We start from the raw sequence: 20,630 nt of genomic DNA, 5'->3' as shown, positions 1-20,630 counted from the left end.
CACCCTTTAAACAGGCTTCTTTCATCAGAAGCGTGAATCAAACCAATGCCGTTAACACACACGCCCCCATATAAACACACCAAATTATGGCCTTTAAGGTGCTACCGGCCACCAAGTGCTCTCCAAGGAAGCCCGTGACGCTCGCGACTCCAGGGCCGCTCTGTCCGCGCAGCTCGAGGGCCTCGGGCCACCTGTCGCCCGGAACTTTCCCGGCCGGACGGGCAGCAGCCGGGGGAATACGCAGGGCAGGGCCGGGAACGCTTAGGCAGCCGCACGCGCGGTCGCGGCGCAGGGAAGAAGCGGGGCATTGTGGGAAGCGCCCGCGCTTTCGGCGGGTTCCGTTAAAATGGCGCCCTGGTGGCCGGCGGCGCCCGCGCCTTAGCCTGTCGGGAGCCGGGAGCTTGAGGGGCGCAGGGAGGGCGCGGGCCGCGGTCCCTGCGCTTGCGGCGGCGGTGGCGGCTCTGCCCAGACCCCCGCGCACAGTCCCGGGCAAGGATGGCGACCCCGGACCAGAAGTCGCCGAACGTTCTGCTGCAGAACCTGTGCTGCAGGATCCTGGGCAGGAGCGAAGGTAGAGGGGCCGGGCGACGCGGGGCCTGCAGACCCACCCCGGGGGCCACTCCCTGCGCGTGCAGCCCTAATACGTCCCAGGGCTGGAGGAACGAGGATGCAGGGCCGGGGCAGAGGGCTGGGGACCGGCCGAGGACGTGGGGCCCGGACGAGGGAGCGGAGGGCTGGGTTCCGGGGTTAGGGAGCCGGGGAGGAGAGCGGAGGGCTGGGGCTCGGGGGTCAGGGAGCCAGGGAGGAGAGCGGAGGGCTGGGGGCCGGGACCGGGACGGAGGGAGTGGAGAGCCCGAGGCCGGGGCCAGAGCGCGGGGCCGGGAGGCGGGAGGGCGGAGTCCGGGCCGGAGCGGGCTGAGTCACCGCTCACTCCGCGCGCGGGTCCGTCAGTGAGGATGGCAGGAATGCCAGCTCGCCAATTTATGCCGGTTCTCTGGTGTCACACGCCAGGGGAGGGCGCCTCTGCGTGCCTTTGGGTTCATGCTGCGTGGGGTGGAGAGAGCGGCTGCGCCGCGGAGGAGCATGCGGGGTGCTGGAGAGTCACATCATCGTCCCTTTTCATTAGGAAAGTTTAACAGGCTTGAGCATTATGGGAATGGGGTGTTAACGACTGTTATCTGCCATATTTTCTACTGTTTAAAGGGGTGAGGGTTGGATTTGATATAAAACTATTCTGGGAAAGTTCACATGGCGAATATTGTTACTAATAAGCTAAACTAATCCTATACAGTAGGCAAAACCATTTTGTAGCCGAGGTACTTTGAAAGAAATGGTACAGGATGCCATTTCTTGCTCCGTGTTTTGGCCAGGTTGGTGGGGGGGAGAGTGAGTATGCACCGAGAGGGAGTTTTCTGAGTAATGGAAGCAAGTGTGTTACGTCTTAAGGACCAAAATGTGGAAAAGAAGTTATTCAGTTTTTGAAGGAAGACTTCAAAGTTACATTTAAAGTACTGGGAATGCATTTTGACTTTTTATGCTTCATGACAATTACTGCGTGTAATTCATTGGATGTTCTATGATAATCTTTGGGCAATCATGAATTATTTTGTGTTACTATTAAATGAGTGACTTCACACAATTCTTGCTACATTTTGTAAAGTTTCATTTTATCTCTATTTATCTAAGAAATCTTTGAGGACAACCCCGTCCTCAAAGTTCCTCCCAGGAACTATGCTAAGTGCTGGTGATGCAGATGCACAAGTCATTCCTCCCACAGATCTGACACTCTAGTGGAAGAGACAGATGATAAACCAGCCATGTTAATTAGCAATAAGTACTGTGGTGAAAAAGTACGGTAAAGGAATAGAGACAGGCAGATCACGAGGTCAGGAGATCGACACCATCCTGGCTAACACAGTGAAACCCAGTCTCTACTAAAAATACAAAAAATTAGCCGGGCGTGGTGGCGGGCGCCTGTAGTCCCAGCTACTCGGGAGGCTGAGGCAGGAGAACGGTGCGAACCCTGGAGGTGGAGCGTGCAGTGAGCTGAGATTGCGCCACTGCACTCCAGCTTGGGCGACAGCGAGACTCCGCCTCAAAAAAAAAAAAAAAAAAAAAAAAGAAATAGAAGAGACAGGTGAGGGAAAGCCTCTGAAATATTTACAGAGACCTGAATGGAGTAAGGGAGGGCCATTTGAACATCTGGGGAAGGTTCTGAGTAGAGAGAACCAACGAAAAGGCCTTGAGTTATGAGCATGGCCTGCCCTCCTTTGTTTTTGTCATTAGCACACTGAGTTTCCTTTCTCATGTTTCATGTTCCTCGTCATAGGGGGAATCAGATAAAACTAAGATTGATAGGACTTATCCAACTTAATGTCAGTGTTTTCCTTGTACCAGTGGTTCCAGAGTTTTTTGTTCTAGGGATAAACCACACATTCATACATTCCCATTGTCATAATTGGATTTTGAAAGTCATTCATCGTGAGCTCAAATGGTATTTCTCAACTTAAAAACTTTTTTTTTTTGAGACAGAGTCTCATTCTGTCGCTGAAGCTACCGTGCAATGGCGCTATCTCGGCTCACTGCCAGCTCCGCCTCCCAGGTTCACGCAGTTCTCCTGCCTCAGCCTCCAGAGTAGCTGGGACTACAGGCGCCCGCTACTACGCCCGGTTAATTTTTTGTATTTTTAGTAGAGACGGGGTTTCGCCGTGTTAGCCAGAATGGTCTCGGTCTCCTGACCTCGTGATCGTCCTGCCTCGGCCTCCCAAAGTGCTGGGATTACAGGCGTGAGCCACCACCGTGCCCGGCCAAAAACGTTTTTTTTTTTTTTTTTTTTTTTTTTTTTTTTTTAAAAACATTGAAGATTCTTTGATATAAAAGTTTTGCCCCTTCTAAGAGGTTGAAAAGCTTCTTTTCAGCAAAATTCTGTATCCTACTGTCTTCCCATTTAGAATTGTGTCTAAATTAAAAGTGGGCTCTCAAATCCTGGCAGGGTCCTCTCTGAATTATTTATTTATTTATTAGAGACGGAGTCTTGCTCTGTCACCTAGGCTGGAGTGCAGTGGCCTGATCTTGGCTCACTGCAACCTCTGCCTCCTGGATTCAAGTCAGTCTCCTGCCTCAGTCCCCGAGTAGCTGGGATTACAGGTGTATGCCAGCACTCCTGGCTAATTTTTGTGTTTTTAGTAGAGATGGGGTTTCACCATGTGGCCAGGCTGCTTTCGAACTCCTGACCTCAAGTGATCTCTCCCTGCCCCCCACCCCTGGCCTTCCAAAGCGCTGGGATTACAGGTGCCAGCCACTGTGCCCGGCCCTTTCTGAATAAATTATGTCATGAAATCCATTAAAGGTGATGCTGTTTTTGCTGTGTTCTAGATAGCTAGGATTGTCAAGCATTTATGATATAATTTTAAATTATGCTGTTATTTATTGAAGAATTTATAAATAGTAGCTTACCTTGTTCATTCATTTGTTATACCTTAGTGAGCAAAGGAGCAATATTAATTACTACCTTTACAATATTTGATGTTAAAAAATTTGATTAGTGGGCATTTTATCTGGTAACTCCAGAGAACATTTGATTAATTATTCTTTGATGACATGTTACCAACAATTGGCCTTATGCTTTTGTAATACATTGCTTCTTTAGTACTATGAAATCAAGGCATAATAGGTACTTGTTACTTTTAATGAGAATTTCATACGAATCACATTTTTATAAGGTATCTTTTAAAAAATTAAACAGTTGACTTCAAGGGACCTTCAGAAGCAAAGCACCTACATAAAATGGTGCTTGACAATTTTATAAAGTTAACATAAGCGTGATTTACCACCTTTTCCAACTTATAACATCTGTGAATTTGCTTGAAACACATACTGCCAGCCAGTTATAGTCAAATCCTGTCTTCATATCCCTGCCCCTCCTGGGAGCACATTTATTTATTATGTCTTTGGGTAGTTATTCTTATCATTGGAAGCAGTGTGCTTGATGTTAGTGTTTCAAATCTTTCAGAGGTTACACTTCTTTTCATAGCTACTTTGTAATCCTTTTTCTATGAGGTAAAGAATACATAAAGAGGAATTTATATTAGATAAGTATTTCATCGTAAATGTTCAGGTATGACTACAGTACACCACATATTCGAAGATGATTGCCATAATATGCAAGACCTCTATTGACTGTACTACAAGCCACTAGCAGAAGATAAAGGAGTATTGTTTTGGTGATTCAGTACGACAAGTGGTGTTGATTTCGTGATTTTCCAAAACGATAAAGAGCTTTTGATGAAGTTCCAAATACCACGCGATCTTCCTTTGGTTATGTAATTACATCATTGGGAAGATCAATGTGTATTACATGTGTATTAAGATATACATTAGCTGTGTATTAAAATTTCAGAGTTTCAGGCTTTGTTTCAAGTTGTACTTAATGGATTTACTATTTTTAAATAAGTTAAAATTTAAAAATTGTCTTGGTTTAAATTTCTAATATGGTAACTATGGATAGATACAACCTACATAAACAAAAGCTTTTTGGAGTTCTCAATCTTAATAGTGTAAACAAGCCCCAAGACCAAAAAGTTTGAGAACCACACATCCAGAGTAATGTTTTTGCTGTTTTAGAGCATTGCTTTTCAACTAGAGCCATGCATTGGGATCACCTGTGATTACACAAGAACCTGATGACGTTGATTGCCTGTGGGAGGGGGAACTGGTGGCCAGTGGTTGAGAACAGGACTTTTTGTGGTATCTAACTTCATGCCTTTTCATTTTAAACTCTCTAAATGTGGGACCTACTCAGAATTAATACTGTGGGCTCCATCTCTAGGGCTTCTGATCCTGTAGGTCTCTGTTGGCGCTTGGCATCTGAAACATTAAAATGCGTGAAAGTTACTCTGACTTCCATCTGGAGTCAAGGATGGCAGTGGATGTGCTCTGTTCCTCTACTGAGCTCTGTGGCTTACTCCCAACTCCCCCCTGACCTCCCCCATCCTTCAGAAAAGCAGGAGTGTGGAACAAATAAGCCACACTGTAGACAAGAAACAGGAAGGCAGAAACTTAGGTCTTCCCAAACAGTTCAACTTTTCTGCAGTTTTTTGAATCTTGAGAAAGCACCCAACTGTGGAGTTTCTGTATTCACTTGGGTCGCATTTATTTTTGTGCATCTTGAAGTTCGGTTGTCATTTTTAACCTGAGGGTGTATAGAATCTTTTGGGGATACAAAGGGCAACTTTTTTGTTTAAAAGCTCTTGAGCCCACATCCAGGTGTCTCTGGAGCCTTCACATTTGGGACTGAGTTCCGCAGTTCCAGCCGAGGGTCTTGCCTTGGCTTGGTATCTCTTCTAGTTCCGCTTCTCCTCTGCAGTCAGAGGGTCCTTTCTAGAAAATCAGTCTCATCGAATCTGTTGATGGCTTAATTTGCTCTCTACTAATAATCTTCAGGATGAAGACTAAATCGTCTTGCTTAAGGTTAAAAATTGGGTGCATTTTTTGAGTTGTGATTTTAATGGCTGTAGTATTTTTTGAGTTGTGATTTTAATGGCTGTAGTAGATATAGTATGTATTTAAATAATATTTTCAGGTTAATAATAATACAAATAGCTAACATTTATAGAAAACTTAAAATATGCTGGATGTTGTGCTTATACCGTGGTAGAATTATGGTGAACCTCATTTTGTAGATGAGAAAACTGAGACTGAGAGATTAAGTAGTTGCTCACTATCATCTAGCTAGGAAATTGCGGGGCCGAGGTTGGAACCCAGGTTTCTGATTCCACAGGTTGGTATTTTGAATTAATTCATCCCTGCTCTTAAGTACTGAATTCGATGGCAAATTTCTCTGTGTGCTTGATAGAGACAAGTCATGGCCCAGCCTGTGGGACGGCGTCTCACTGCTACCTGCTCTTGTGTTTAGAGTGTACAACTCAGCAGCACTGCTCTCTGGTCAGGCAGCGTGCCCTTGCATTCACTGAAATATTTTCAGAGGATCATCAGAGGAGTCTTCACTCCCCTCCCGGGAACCTGAGAACTGTCCACCCCTCACACACCCAGAGCAGATTAGAGGTGGGAGAACTAGACCACTCCTGAGGTGATTTGTGGCCAAAAAGATGGAGTACTCTATTTTTTACTCTTGGATTAAGCAGAGTCATCAGAGATCTACCTCTGGACCTTGTCACCTGGGGTTCTCCATGGAGTGACTGGCTGAGTGGCATTTAGAGCCCCGTGGCACAGCCTTCCTGCAGCAGTAGTGTCCAGTGCCGCCCTTCCCTGTGGGTTCCCCTCTCTGCTCCCGGGGCTCCTCATGCGGCAGCCTTGGCTGCCAGGCTAACGGCGCTTCCTGCAAGGCCCTCCCTCAGCATCTACTTCATGAGGTCCTCCTAGTCGTGAGCTGTCATAGTGCCCTCATTTTCTTTGACGCTCTTATCACAGTCTGCCTTGGGTACTCATGTGCCACATTTGTTGTGTTTATGTCCGTCTCGTTAACCACTGTACATCATATTGTTAGGGCCCGATGTGTTTGGCCTGTAGTAAGTACTTAGAAGTTATTCATTGAGTTACTGATTGAGTTTAGTTATACTTTAAACACTGAACAATGTTTTAGGAGTATCTAAGCCAGAATTGTGTGGTGGACATTGCTTGATTTTTCCCAGCTTATTCTTTGATTACAGGTTCACTAAACAAGGATTGATTGCCATGGCTAATTTCTTTAGTAGTCCAGATTCTGTGCTTTTCCCTTTGAAACACAGATTAAGTAGATTTGGTTTAATAAGTAACTGTTGGATTTTGAAAATATTTTATAATCAGAAAGAAGGATAGACTGGAAATTTGGTTGGTAAGAGGACAGGGAGACCCAGGTGTGGCTGAAGAGGTAAGTGGGAGTGAAATGACGACGTCCATCTGAGGTGCAGAGAAAGTGAGGAGGCGAAGAGGAGAGTGTTTCTGGTATTGAAGAGTTCCTGACTTTTTGGTGGGAGAAAGCTGAAAAGTATATAAAACATTTGGAGTGGGGATATTTATGTGATGTACTTGAGTGTGAAAATGGTAACCTAAAAATAATTTTTACTGTGTGTGGTGGCTCACACCTGTAATCCCAGCACTTTGGGAGGCCAAGGCGGGAGGATTGCTTGATCCCAGGAGTTTGAGACCAGCCTGGGCAACATGGTGGGACCCTGTCTCTACAGAACATGTAAAAATTAGCTGGGCGTGGTACATACTTGTAGTCCCAGCTACTTGGGAGGCTGAGGTGGGGGATCACTTGAGCCCGGGAGGCAGAAGTTGCAGGAAGCCGAGATCTTACCACTGCACTCCAGCCTGGGCGACAGAGTGAGACCCTGTCTAGGAAAAAAAAAAAAAATTTTAACTAAAATAGTGACACAACTTTTTAAGGAAACTTTTCGATGATACTTTTAATATTTATAAAATTAATACATACTCAGGGTAAAAATTCAGAGAGTGTGGAAAAATGTAAGGAAAAAAATAAAAACTACCCCGATCCTGTGACCACACAAAACGTTTTAGGTTTCATTTTGTTCCTTTCCCCACCACGTAGGCATTCCCTGGATCCTTGCTGACACACTGCACCTGTGTCTGCTTTAGCTAGAATAGAGACAGAATGATGGGGGGTGTGAGTCCTGAGAGGATGTGGAGAAGAGCAAGCCGGGCGCCAAGCTGGAGGTGAGCTTGGTGTGTTCCAGGAATAGCAGGAGTGAAATGTGGGGAGCGAGGGGCTGGCTCCCTTTGCTGGGGCCAGGAGTTTGGGTTCTGTTGTGAGTGTGATGGGGGGTGAGTGAGTAGAGTGATGATAATATTTATATTTTAAGAGGATCACTTTGTTGGGTGGATAATTCACTCTAAGGGGGCAAAGGTGGAAGCAGGTGACCAGCTCCTCAGGAGACTTCCTGTAATGGGATGGTAGCTGTGGAGTGATCATATTTGGGATTTGCTTTTAGGAATAGAATCGACAGGATTTGCCGATCTAAATAAGTACTTAATAGTCTGAAAATGTCTTTATTTCCCTTCGTGCTCCTATTCCTGAACTCTTGGATCATCAGTCAGATAGAGACATTTTGGTCTGAAGTGTTTTTCCTCTGCCCACTTTGAAGGTATTCTTTCATGATGGTTGAGAAGTCTGATGTTAATCCATTTCTTACTCCTTTGAAGTTGTATCTGGTAGCTTTTAGGATTTTTAAAAAATCTTTTATGTTCTGAAATTTTGCAATAATGTGTCTAGGTGCGGAACTTAAAAATTTACCTGAATTAACACTTAGATTAAGCAGAGTCATCAGAGATCTACATCTCTTCAATCTGAGGACTTTTTCTTTTTTTAAAATTTATTTTTTTTCAAAACTAGTGACATACTTAGAAATTTTTTTTTTTTTTTTTTTTTGAGATGGGTCTTGCTGTGTTGTCTGAGCTGGTCTCAAACTCCTGGGCTCAAGCGATCCACCTCAGCCTCTGAAAGTGTTGCAGTTACAGGCGTGAGCCTCCATGCTAGGCTGACTTTTTCTTAATGATAGAAAAATTTTACTATTTTATTCTTCTTCATAATTTCTAACTGTTCTGTCTTTTGTTGTGTTTGATTTTTCCAGCTTGCATTTAAAGTGTCCTTTAGTATCTCCATTCTGCTGTTTAGCCCATTGAAAAAAATTCTCAGTGTTTAGGTTCACAGTGATTTCCTCTGTGCTACCATTTTGCCTTTGTGCTGGCAGCCACCGTCCTGTGTCTGTGGACGTCCCCGCTTCTAGAATTTCGTGTAAATGCAGTCATACAGTGTGCAGTCAGAAGTTTTGAGACTTGTTTCTTTCACTTAGCATAACGCATTTGAGGTGCATTTACAGTGCCCTATCAATAGTTCATTCCTTTTCATTGCAGAGTAGTGTTCCATTGTATGATGAACCAGTTTATCCATTTAACCAGCGAGGGACATTTGGCTTGCTTCCATTTTTGGCAGTTATGGATAATGCTGCTATGAACATAAGTCAGTTTTGTAGGATAAACACCTACAAGTGGGGTTGCTGGGCCTCGGGGCAGGTGCATGCTCATTGGTTTCAGAAGTTGCCAGACTCTCTTCCAGTGTGGCTGTGGCTGCTTTGCCTCCGCACCAGCAGTGTGGGAGCGCTCCAGGGATGCCATGGCCTCACTGGCACTCAGCAGTGTTTGTGGTTTTTATCTTAGCTGTTCTAGCAAGTGTGTTTTGATATCTCAGTGTGGTTTTAATTTTCATTTTCCTAGTGATGTTGAACATCTTTGTGTGTGTGTTTTGCCATTCATATGTCTTCTTGGTGAATTATCCGTTCAAAACTTTTTTTTGTCTTTGTGTTTTGCAAATTTTTTTTCTCAGTATTTTCATTCTCTTAACAGTGTCTTTTGCAAAGCAAAAGTTTTTAATCTCAATGAAGGCCAATTTATGAATTTCTAAAAAAATGGGGTCATCATTTTGGTGTCATGTAGGAACTCTGCCAAACTCAAAGTTGCCAAGATTTCTTCTTTTGTTTTGTTTTATTTCTAAGAGGGGCTTATATTTTACTCTTTTATTTGAGTTAATTTTTGTTGGCGTGATCAGCCCCAACACGACGTCGTGGGGGTGACGAAGTCTGGTGGAGTCAAAGGAATGAGAAAAGACAGTTTGAGAGAGAAGGTGGGTTCAGGGGACCATGGCTAAGTGTGGAGGCTGTGAAGGTCCCGAGCTCTGGAGGCCCAGACTATTTATTGGTGATCAAACAAAGAAACAGGTTGTGAGAATGTGGGGGTCGAAAGGTCACGTTGCATTAAGCACATGATTTATAGCTGTGATGGTTTAGCATATGCTCTGCTGCTTGAGATAATGGAGAGCAGGTTCTTTTAACTCAAGTTAACAGTCGATCCTGGGAGAGCAAGGAGCAAGGAGCCAGCAAGTCTAGACACATTTCATAGCCATGAGCCCTGGATTCTATCCAAGCCACGAGGGGTCTTATGCCCTGGGCTTAAATTATGGTGCATCAGGGTAACCTTCTTCCACCCTTTAGTGCAGAAGTTGGTGTTCCAGAGGCCACAAGGGGTTTTAGACCCTGGACCCCGGACATGTTCCAAGACTCTTTTACATGATGTCAGACATGCCCTGCCTCAGCTTCTCCCAACACTCAGCTTTTCCCAACAAATTTTCATATATGGCATGTGATATAGGTTGAAATTCATTTTTGAGTTTACCAAGGAAGCTTTTTTCCCCCCTCACATTTTAGTTGCTTTCTTATCTTGAAGACTAAAAGTTTTAAAACGGACCTTTAAAAAATGTTGATGCCATGGCCCCCCACTCCAGACTAATAAAATCAGAATTTGTGAAAAGTGAGTCTTGGCATTAATATATTAAAAAAAAATGTTTTATTTTAGAATGATTGCGGACTTACAGAAAAATTGCAAATATAGAGTTTCTGTAAGCCCAATACCATTTCATCTATTATTAGCATCTTACATTCCCGTGGTGCACTTGTTAGAATTAATCAGTAATGATACACTAGTATTAATGAAGCTCCATAGTTATTTAGATTTCCTGAGTTATCACTCAGTGGCCTTTTGCTGTCTCTAGGCTCCCTCTAGGAATGTTCCATTCAATTGTCTTGTCTCTTTGGGCTCCGCTTGAAATTGACAATTTCTCAGACTTTTTTTTTTTCATGATCTTGAGAGTTTTGAGGATTAAAGGTTATTTGTAGACTACCTCAATTGAGTCTGATATTTTTATCATGACTAGACTGGGGTTATGTATTTTTGGGAGGAAGACCCCCGAGGTGAAGTGACATTTTCATCACATCCTATGGAGGGTACCTGCCACCAGGGTGATTCATCATTCTTGAAAGGGACCTTCCTCACTTGGCTAAGGTGTGTGTGTGCCAGGTTTCTCTGCTGTGAGTGACTCTCTTTTTTCTGCTTGTATTGTGCTCTTTGGAAGAAAGTTACTATGCCCAGCCCACCCTTACAATGTGGAGTTATGTTTTAGCTACTTCCTTGAGAGTGAAGTGTCTACATAAATTACTTAGCCCTTACTATCTTTTAAATTTCTATAAGGTCAGTGGCAATATCCCCTCCTGATTCTGTGTCTTGTCTTGTTTTTCTTGGTCAGTCTGGTAAAGGTTTATCAATTCTATTGTCCTTTTTTTCTTTTTTTTTTTTTTTTTAAGAATCCAGATTTTGGTTTCATTGATTTCCCCCCCCACCATTTTTTTGTTGTAAATTTCATTGATTGCTGTTTTTTTTTTTTAATTTCCTAATGTATACTTTGTTCTTTTTCCAGATTTTATCATATAAACTGAAATTATTGATTTGAGGTCTATCTTCCTTTTTAAAGAAAGCATTTTATGCTGTAAATTTTCCTCTAAGGACTGTTTTAGCCACATCTCACATATTTTGATATGTTGTGTTTTTATTTTCATTCAATTCATTTTCTAATTTTCCTTGACAGTTTTTATTGCCCATGTATTTTTTTTCAACTTTGTTGAGGTGTAATTGATAAATCCAAAATGTATATATTTAAGGTGTGCAATGTGTTGCTTTGATGTATGTATGGATTGTGAAATGATTACCCCAATGAAGCTAGTTAACATGTTCATCAGCTCACCTCGGTACCTGTTTTTGTGTGTGTGTGTGTGTGTGTGTGTGTGTGTGTGGGCTGAGAAAAACCTGATTTACTCGCAGCAGATTTCAAGTACACAATCCATTGTCACTAACTGCCGTCCCCATGCTGTGCGTTAGGTCTCCAGAACTGATTCGCCTATGACTGCAAGTTTGAAGTGCTTGCTCTTGGAGTAAGAAGTTGCATTGCTTTCTTCTACTGCAACCCCTTGAAAGTGCATTTACTGCAGTTTGAGGCTTTTCCCCGAGAGATTTCTAGGACCTTTATAGAGAAAGAGAAAGGAGTAGCAGGTTTTCCAGTTTGAGGCTTGTTCTCACCTTTCTTCAGACAGCTCAACCTTGCTTCCATTAAATTTTTTAACTGTTCAGAATTACATTCATTCCATGAATTTTTAAGTCTTGTAGTTGTTACTGTGAAGATGCAATAAAATGTAACGATATAAAACAACCTTTTAAATAAAGTTTAATTTAAATAATGAAAGGGACATATATAATTTTCCTATGACTGCTGTAACAGATTATCACAAATTAGTTCATTTATCCCCCTGTGTTTCTGGAGGCCACAGCCAAAGGCAGTGTTGTGGGCTAACTGCAGGTTGCAGGGCTGGGCTCCCCCTGGAGGCTCTAGGGGGTGCTGCGTCGCCTTTTCCAGCTCTAGTGGCTGTGGCGCTCTTGGCTCTTGGCTCATTGGCTCCTTGGCCCATGTGTGTGTTGACTGACTGCCAGATATTTGGAGATTTTTCAGATACCATTCTCTTAAGGATTACTAGTTTAATTCTGTTAGTGTTAGAGGACATACTTTGAATAATCTTATTGTTTTCTGTTTAATCAAACTGCTTTGTGACCCACAATTCAGTCTGTCCTGAACGTTCCACGGGCATTTGAAAAGAGTGTGTGTTGTTTGGTTGTGGGGTGGGCTGTTGTGTGAATACCGATTAGGTTTAGTTGGTTGTTGGTGTTCAAGTCTATATCCTTGCTCGTTTTCTCTTCACTTGCTCTTTTGATTACTGAGAAATGCCCCTTGGTATCTCCAGATGTATTTGTGAATGTCTGTTTTTCCTTTCAGTTCTGTTAGAGTTTGCTTCATGTGTCTTACAGCTCTGCTGTATAGAGTGTTCACGTTTAGAATTGCTATGTCATCTTGGTGAATTGCCCTTTTATCATTTTGTGGTCCCTTCTTTATCCTTGTTAATTTTTCTTAGTCTAAAGTTTACTTTGTCTGATAGAAATATAGCCAGTTCACGTTCATTTTGAATAGTGTTTTTGTGGACTTTCTTCATCCTTTCATTTTTAAGGATGTCTTTCTTTTTTTTTTTTTTCTTTTTTTTGAGATGGAGTCTCTCTCTGTCGCCCAGGCTGGAGTGCAGTGGCCAGATCTCAGCTCACTGCAAGCTCCGCCTCCCGGGTTTACGCCATTCTCCTGCCTCAGCCTCCCGAGTAGCCGGGACTACAGGCGCCCGCCACCGCGCCCGGCTAGTTTTTTTTTTTTTTCTTTGTGTTTTTTAGTAGAGACGGGGTTTCACCATGTTAGCCAGGATGGTCTCGATCTCCTGACCTTGTGATCCGCCCGTCTCGGCCTCCCAAAGTGCTGGGATTACAGGTGTGAGCCACCGTGCCCGGCCGAAGATGTCTTTCATCATGTCTCAGTTGGGCTCCTTCTCGACAGCACGTAGCTTTAAGGGGTGCCTTTTTCCAGCTTCCCCTTCTGTGCTGCTGCTCTCACTCTCTGGTTCCCAACACACTTCCTCATGTTCTGGCTAAAATCCAAACCCCGCAGCCTGCCAGCCTTGTGATGGAGTCTTGGGGCCATTATTGGTTCTTGCCAAGTGTGGAATGGGGCAGCCCACTGTGGGGGTGCCCCTGAGTGAAGGTGGAAGGGGCTGGTAGCCTGACACGGGGCTGGGAGAGCGGTGGTGCTTCCTCCCTCCCTCCCCACCTGGGCCCTGGCTGGGGAGACTGGGCCTGGATTGGAGGTGTTTCAGTCTTTGCTTGTTTGTGGTTTGGGTTTTGGAGTGTTACCCGGCCCCAGCTGGTGTCGTAGACAGCAAACACATAAACAAAGTATCAAAAAGCAAAAATGGGGGAAGTCACTCCAGGTTTTCCTTTGATCCATGAGTTTCATACCCAGTCTGCTCCTCTTACCCATTGTTCAGAGTCTTTTTAGAGGTGTTTTATGTAAATTTGCCAGAGTTTTACATTTTTTGCCATCAGTAGTGGAGTGTGCTTACTCTGTCTTGACTGAGATGACTTCTGTCTGTAGTTCCTTCTTTCAGGTCAATCCTGTTTGTTTTCTTTACATCTTTCAGGGATTCTTCAGTTTCTGTTTCACCAAGAGTGCCCTTCTTAGATCCACTTTTCCGGTTTTATGTCTTCCTTAAATCCTTTCTTACATTTCTGGGGATTTGGATTCTCTATGGATTGGACAGGGGAAGCCACACTGGGAGCTCAGAGTGCCCACTTGAAGGTTCTCTGTGGATTGGGCAGGGGACGCCGCACTGAGCTCAGACTGCTCACTTGGATTTCCAGATGCCACTCATAGTTCCACTTCCTTCCTCGGATGGAGAACAGTGTTGGCTTTTGCTGGCGGATGCAGCTGGGCACTGCCCTGTTGGGCTGCTCGTTTGCATCTCAGGTTGAACTGGGCCCAGCACTCAGTGGTCAGGGGGTGCGGGGATCTGGAGGTATCTACTGGTAGCTTGACTTCTGGAGTCATAGAAGTTGGGTACACAGGCAGGCTATCCCACCCTGGTGCCAACTCCAATTCACTTATCGAAGTGATTGCTTTACTCGGAAGGTGGAGGCTTTCCTAAGTATTTCTTCCTGACCCTTGACATTCTTTTGCTGCTGAGACTGTAGTGGGGAACCATTCTTCTCCCAGATCCCTTGTACTGAGGGTGGGAGTTCCTCAGATTGGGAGTTTGCCTCTGCAGAGATGACAGCCTGGATTTTTTCATGGGGCTAAGGCAGTTTCTGTGAACCATGTAACTTCCCAGGCCCTTCCCTTATCATCCTTTCTGTCTTGTGTGACTTCTTTGGACATGTATTGCACTCCAGGTTTCTGCCTCCCCACTTCTGCCTGGCCTGATCTGGTGATTTCCTTGTCTTGGCTGTCTTAATTTCCGTCTTTTTGCCTTTTTGTTTTTGTTTTTGAGATACTTCTTCAATTTTAAATGCAAGCTTTCTACTTATTTTAAAAAACATCTGCCTTCATACTTTTAATATTCAAGAGCTTGTCTTCTCTGAATTTATGGCATCCTGTTTTATTTCATGGATGTGTTATGTCTAATCTCGTAGGCCATTATAGCTTCTTTGTTTTTGTACATATTCCCCCCATTTTCTTATTTCCTATGTTGTCACTTTTTCTTAGAGCTTCCTTTTTTCCTTCTTGTGTTTGTCTCTTTTTTGTGTTAGATGATGCCCTCGGGTGTCTGGTGATACCTGTTCTTTTCATCTTTAAGAGTGGAGTTGTTGGAAGGTCTTGGCTAGGGCAGCATTTGCCCAGTGCTGAGCTTCCTTGTGGAGGACAGGCACACGTCATCTTATTGTCCTTTACGGATACTGTGTTATTTGACAATTGGAAGGTTTTTGGCACCCTGCGTTGAGCAAGTCTTTAGGCACCATTTTTCCAACAGCATGCGCTCACTTTGTATCTCTGTGTCATATTTGGAAATTCTCACAGTATTTCAGACTTTTTCATGTTATTATATCTGTTACGTTGATGTGTAACTTGTGATCTTTGATGCTACTATTGTAATTGTTTTGGGGTGCCATGAAGTGCACAAACTTAATAAAAAAATGTTGTGTATGTTCTGACTGCTCTGTCAACCAAGGGTTCCCTGCCGCGCCCCCTCTCCTCAGGCCTCTCTGTTTCCTGAATCACAGCAATATTGAAATTAGGCCAGTTAATAGCCTTACAGTGACTTCTTACTATTTAAATGAAATTAGTAATCAACAGAAAACCAAACACCACTTGTTCTCACTCATAAGTGGGAGTTGAACAGTGAGAACACATGGACACAGAGAGGGGAACAACACACACCAGGGCCTGTTGGAGGGTGGGGGGGCGGTGAGGGCGGGAACTTAGAGGATGGGTCACTAGGTGCTGCATACCAGCATGGCACACGTGTACCTGTGTAACAAACCTGCCACACGTGTACCTGTGTAACAAACCTGCACGTCCTGCACGTGTATCCCGCTTTTTGTTTTTTAGAAGAAATAATAATAAAAGAAATTAGTGTTCAAGTGAAATGAAGAGTAACATGTCTCTCACTTTAAATCAAAAGCTAGAAATGGTTAAGCTTAGTGAGGAAGGCATACCAAAAGCTGAGATACGTGAGAATCTAGGCCTTTTCTGCCAGTTAGTCAAGTTGTGATTGAATAGGAAAAGTTCTTGAAGGAAATTACAAGTGCTATTCCAGTGAACACAGGAGCAATACATTGAAACAGCCTTATTGCTAATATGGAGAAAATCCGAGTGGTCTGGATAGAAGATCAGACCGGCCACCGCATTCCTTTAAGCCAAAACCTAATCTCGAGCAAGACACTAACTCTGAAGGCTGAGAGAGGTGAGGAAGCTGCAGAAGAAAAGTTTGAAGCTGGCAGGGTTTTTTAGTTTATGAGATTGAAGGGAAAAAGCCATCTCCGTAACATAAAAGTGCAAGATGAAGCAGCAAGTCATCCAGATCTAGCTGTGATCACTGAGGAAGGTGGCTACTCTAACAACAGATTTTCCGTGTAGGTGAAACACCCTTCCATTGGAAGATGCCATCTAGGACTTTGATTGCTAGAGGGAAGTTAGTGCCTTCCTTCAGAGCTGCAAAGAACAAGCTGACTCTCTTGTCTGGGGCTAACGAAGCAGGTGACTGAAGTCGTTGAAGCCAGTGCTCGCTGACCATTCCAGAAATCCCGGGGCCCTTAGGAGTTATGCTAAATCTGCTCTTCCTGTGCTCTAGAAATGAAACGACAAAGCCTACATGACAGCACATCTTTTTATAGCACGGTTTACTGAATATTTCAAGCCTACTGTTAAGGTCTGCAGCTCAGAAAAAGATTGCTTACCGCTCGTTGAGAATGCATCTGGAGTTGTCATGCCTGCGTACATGCATCTGTTCTGCAGCCCATGGGCCAAAGAGTAACTTCAACTTTCAAATCTTTTCACTTAAGAAACACATTTTATAAGGCTATAGTTGCCATAGATAGAGATTCCTCTGATGGATCTGGGCAAAGTAAATTGAAAACTTTCTGGAAAGGATTCACCATTCTAGAATTAAGATCATTTGTGATTCATGGGGGGAGGTCAAGTTGTCAGCATTAACAGGAGTTTATGGGAGGAGGTCAAATTGTCAGCATTAGCAGGAGTTTGGAAGAAAGTGATTCCAGCCATCATGGATGACTTTGAGGGTTCAAGCCTTCAGTGGAGGAAGGAACTGCAGATGTGGTGGGGGAATAGCAAGAGAAGTAGAATTAGAAGAGGATCTTGAAGATGTGACTGAACTGCCACAATCTCTTGATAAAATGTGAACGCATGAGGAGTTGCTTCTTGTTGATGGGCAGAGAAAGTGGTTTCTTGAGATGGAACCTACTCCTGCTGAAGTGCTGTGAAGATTGTTGAAATGACAGCAAAGAATTTAGAATGTTACATAAACTTAGTTAATAAAACAGTGGCAGGGTTTGAGAGGATTGGCTTCGGTTTCAAAAAGAAGTTCTACTGTGGGTAAAATGCTGTCAAACAACATCACCTGCTACAGAGAAATCTTTCACAAAAGGAAGAGCCAATCGATGTGGTAAACTTCATTGTTGTCTTATGTTAAGAAATTGCCATAGCCCCTCCATTCTTCAGCAGCCACCGCCCTGGTCAGTCAGCGTCGTCAGCATCAAGGTGAGGCCACCGCCCTGGTCAGTCAGCGTCGTCAGCATCAAGGTGAGGCCACCGGCCTGGTCAGTCAGCAGTCGTCAGCATCAAGGTGAGGCCACCGCCCTGGTCAGTCAGCAGTTGTCAGCATCAAGGTGAGACCCTCTGCCTGCAAAAAGATTGCGACTTGCTGAAAGCTCAGATGATGATTAGCATTTTTAAGCAAGAAAGTATTTTTGAATTAAGGTGTGTATATGTTTTTTTCTTTTTAGACATAATGCCGTTCCATACTTAATAGACCATGGTATATTAAACCTAACTTTTATATGCACTGGGAAACCAAACGTTTCATGTGACTCACCGTTTGTGATATTTTCTTTAATGTGGTGATTGGAACCAGTTCTGCAGTATCTCTGTGGTCTGCCTGAATTGGACTAAGACCCATCTGCTTGTTGGGGATCCCCACCCATCACTGTCTGTCTCTCTTTTCTCTTGGGCCGATCAGTTTTCCCATAGACAAATTGTGCATCCTGGCGTTCTGGGAAGGACTGGGGGTCCCTGAGTTGTCTGTCACCTTTGCTTAGTGACCGGGGCTACCTTAGAGTCCATCCAGACCAGGCTTGCTGGGCGGGTCTTGGTGGCTGTCTGGCAGTGTGGGATTGGGTGGAGGACCCAGGACTCTCTTTCCATCCAGACTTGCAGCCAGGTCTCCCCCTTCAGCCCTGCTTGCTCGTGCATCCTGAGAGTATCCAGTTCCTTCCTTTCCTGAGCCTGCTTGGGCTCTGCAGTGGGAACTGTATTTCTTTTTGACATTTGTTCCTCCTACTCCCCTCTCCCCATTCTTAATCTGACAGACATTTAGTGTTCAGGTTTCATTGTCCTCTTGAATCAGTTACCACACATCCATCTGCAGTCCGGCTTCTCACATTTTTTGACTTCTGATTCCTTTCTGCCTTGTTTTCTTTGTCCTTGTTGGTTTATGCTTTTAGTTTTAAAAACTCCTTTATCCTCAATTTTATGATGTTTTTGAAGGGAGTGGAGGCACATGTGTTTAAGCTGTCATCTTCATCTAGAGGCGCAAATGCAAATTAACTGTCCGTTTTGACTGTTGAGTGACCCTCTTCTGGCTTTTTGTGTTTGTTGACCTGGGAGCTTCTCAGAGGCTCTCTTGACCCGGCCTCCTCCTCATGTTCATGTGTTGGGATGTGACCCTTTCTGTTCCTTTTCTTTTCGTGATTACTGAGCCAGTTTGTTTTCTGTCATCTAGGATTTTTCAGACTCTGGTATGTTACTGTTCTCATTCTTATTTTAAATTGAACTCTTATTTCATTCATTCATTCTGTTTTGATTTCTTAATAGCTTTTCTGTCCTCTCAGTTAAGACCTCGGGGAAATGGAAGATAGATGTTACTACTAGTTCATTGTTCTTGAACTGGAAGCTTCTGGTGACCAGAACTTAACCTGGTTGGTAACAATCCACATCCTTTTGTTTGCCTTTCAGCTGATGTAGCCCAGCAGTTCCAGTATGCTGTGCGGGTGATTGGCAGCAACTTCGCCCCAACTGTTGAAAGAGATGAATTTCTAGTAGCTGAAAAAATCAAGAAAGAGCGTACGTATTTTTCTTAAATGTCATGTGGTGGATTCTTAAACTTGTCAGAACTTAAGCAGATGTATGTATGCATGTCTGTAGGTGTGTATGTAGTTCCCAAGCACATTTTAATATTGGTACAAAATAAGGACAAGTCAATTCTGTTGTAGAGTCAGAACTATTAGAACATAGTACTTTAGAATGTTTAATTCTGGGATGGTGCATAAAGCTTTTGCAAATCCTGGCACCTTAGAGAAGAAAGCTTTCCATTTGTTAGTTCTTGGCTGGCGAGTAGATTATCTGATTATCCCTGGCAGGGCTCTGCCGCCCCGCTTCACCTCTGGAGAGCCTGAGTGGGAAGCTCGGCTCTGAGTAATGAGCCGCCACACATGAGCAGTCCTGTTTGAAAGGTGGTTTTTGCAGGTGGCCAGCTCTCCATCCTTATAGTTCTGTGGGCTGTATAACCCAAACGCAGTGGTGCCTTTCAGTTGGCCTAGAAAAGAGGCCTGCGCGAAGGTCAGTGCATTTCCTTGCTGGGCCTCCCCGTTAAACTGCCCAAGTGGAGTAGGCGTTGGCCTTGGGTCTCAGTAATAACTCCTTCTAGAAGCCCATTTGGCCTAGGGTCTCAGTAATAACACCTTCTAGAAGCCCATTTGGCCTAGGGTCTCAGTAATAACACCTTCTAGAAGTCCTGCATGGCACAGTTTTCCACACCTGGCGGTTGCATTACGAACTGTGTTTGGCCCATGGTCTGTGGAGGTCCCATTTTAGAACTGTGTGACCGCACTAGATGGCAAGTCAGCTGGGGATAGAGTTGAAGGTGTGACCCAGAGTACTTCACCTAGACATAGTTCAGGGCTGGATGAGCAGTGGAAGTCTGAAGTGATCCATCTGCTGTTACGATGCAGAGCGCTGGGGAATAAAAATAGGGTATTTAAACTGCTGTTAACGTATTAAAATTTATTTTCCTCAATGTCTGTAAAACAACATGAGAACACTATACTCTCCTTGAAACCTAAACCATTTTACCCATTTGAGATGATTACTGAGGACTCCAGCAGTTAGGTACTGCATTAACAGCCCGTTTCCTTTACAAAGTCACATTTCATGGCCTCAGGGTGAGCATATTACCCGTATTTAAACATGGCTACTATGCATGTGTCAGTAGCTAAAAATCAAGTTTGTTTAAACTCATACTTAAAGAACTGACAGCTACATTGCTGCAATGGATCTTCAGGGGAGTCTGGGATTTTCCTTTTAAATAAGAAAACTGTTGGCCGGGCGCGGTGGCTCAAGCCTGTAATCCCAGCACTTTGGGAGGCCGAGACGGGTGGATCACGAGGTCAGGAGATCGAGACCATCCTGGCTAACACGGTGAAACCCCGTCTCTACTGAAAAATACAAAAAAACTAGCCGGGCGAGGCGGCGGGCGCCTGTAGTCCCAGCTACTCGGGAGGCTGAGGCAGGAGAATGGCGTAAACCCGGGAGGCGGAGCTTGCAGTGAGCTGAGATCTGGCCACTGCACTCCTGCCTGGGTTGACAGAGCGAGACTCCGTCTCAAAAAAAAAAAAAAAAAAAAAAAAAAAAAAAA

General features: G+C 44.1%; 1 protein-coding gene across 3 annotated transcripts in view; it reads left to right on the top strand.

The window, feature by feature from the left end:
- Positions 1–290: 290 nt before the first annotated feature.
- TUBGCP3 (tubulin gamma complex associated protein 3) overlaps positions 291–20,630 on the top strand; it is a 96,116-nt gene continuing 75,776 nt past the window's right edge. For all 3 annotated transcript variants that reach the window (XM_025364572.1, XM_025364571.1, XM_025364573.1), the window contains exons 1-2: positions 291–571; positions 18,953–19,060. In XM_025364572.1, coding sequence (XP_025220357.1) covers positions 496–571; positions 18,953–19,060 — 184 coding nt within the window. In that variant the 5' untranslated portion in view covers positions 291–495. The remainder of the gene's footprint in view (positions 572–18,952; positions 19,061–20,630) is intronic.

The sequence above is a fragment of the Theropithecus gelada genome, chromosome 17 (assembly GCF_003255815.1).
Source record: "Theropithecus gelada isolate Dixy chromosome 17, Tgel_1.0, whole genome shotgun sequence".
NCBI classification, from domain to species: domain Eukaryota; kingdom Metazoa; phylum Chordata; class Mammalia; order Primates; family Cercopithecidae; genus Theropithecus; species Theropithecus gelada.
The sequence above is the reverse complement of the archived record's forward strand: the minus strand, read 5'-3'. Positions and strand labels throughout refer to the sequence as shown.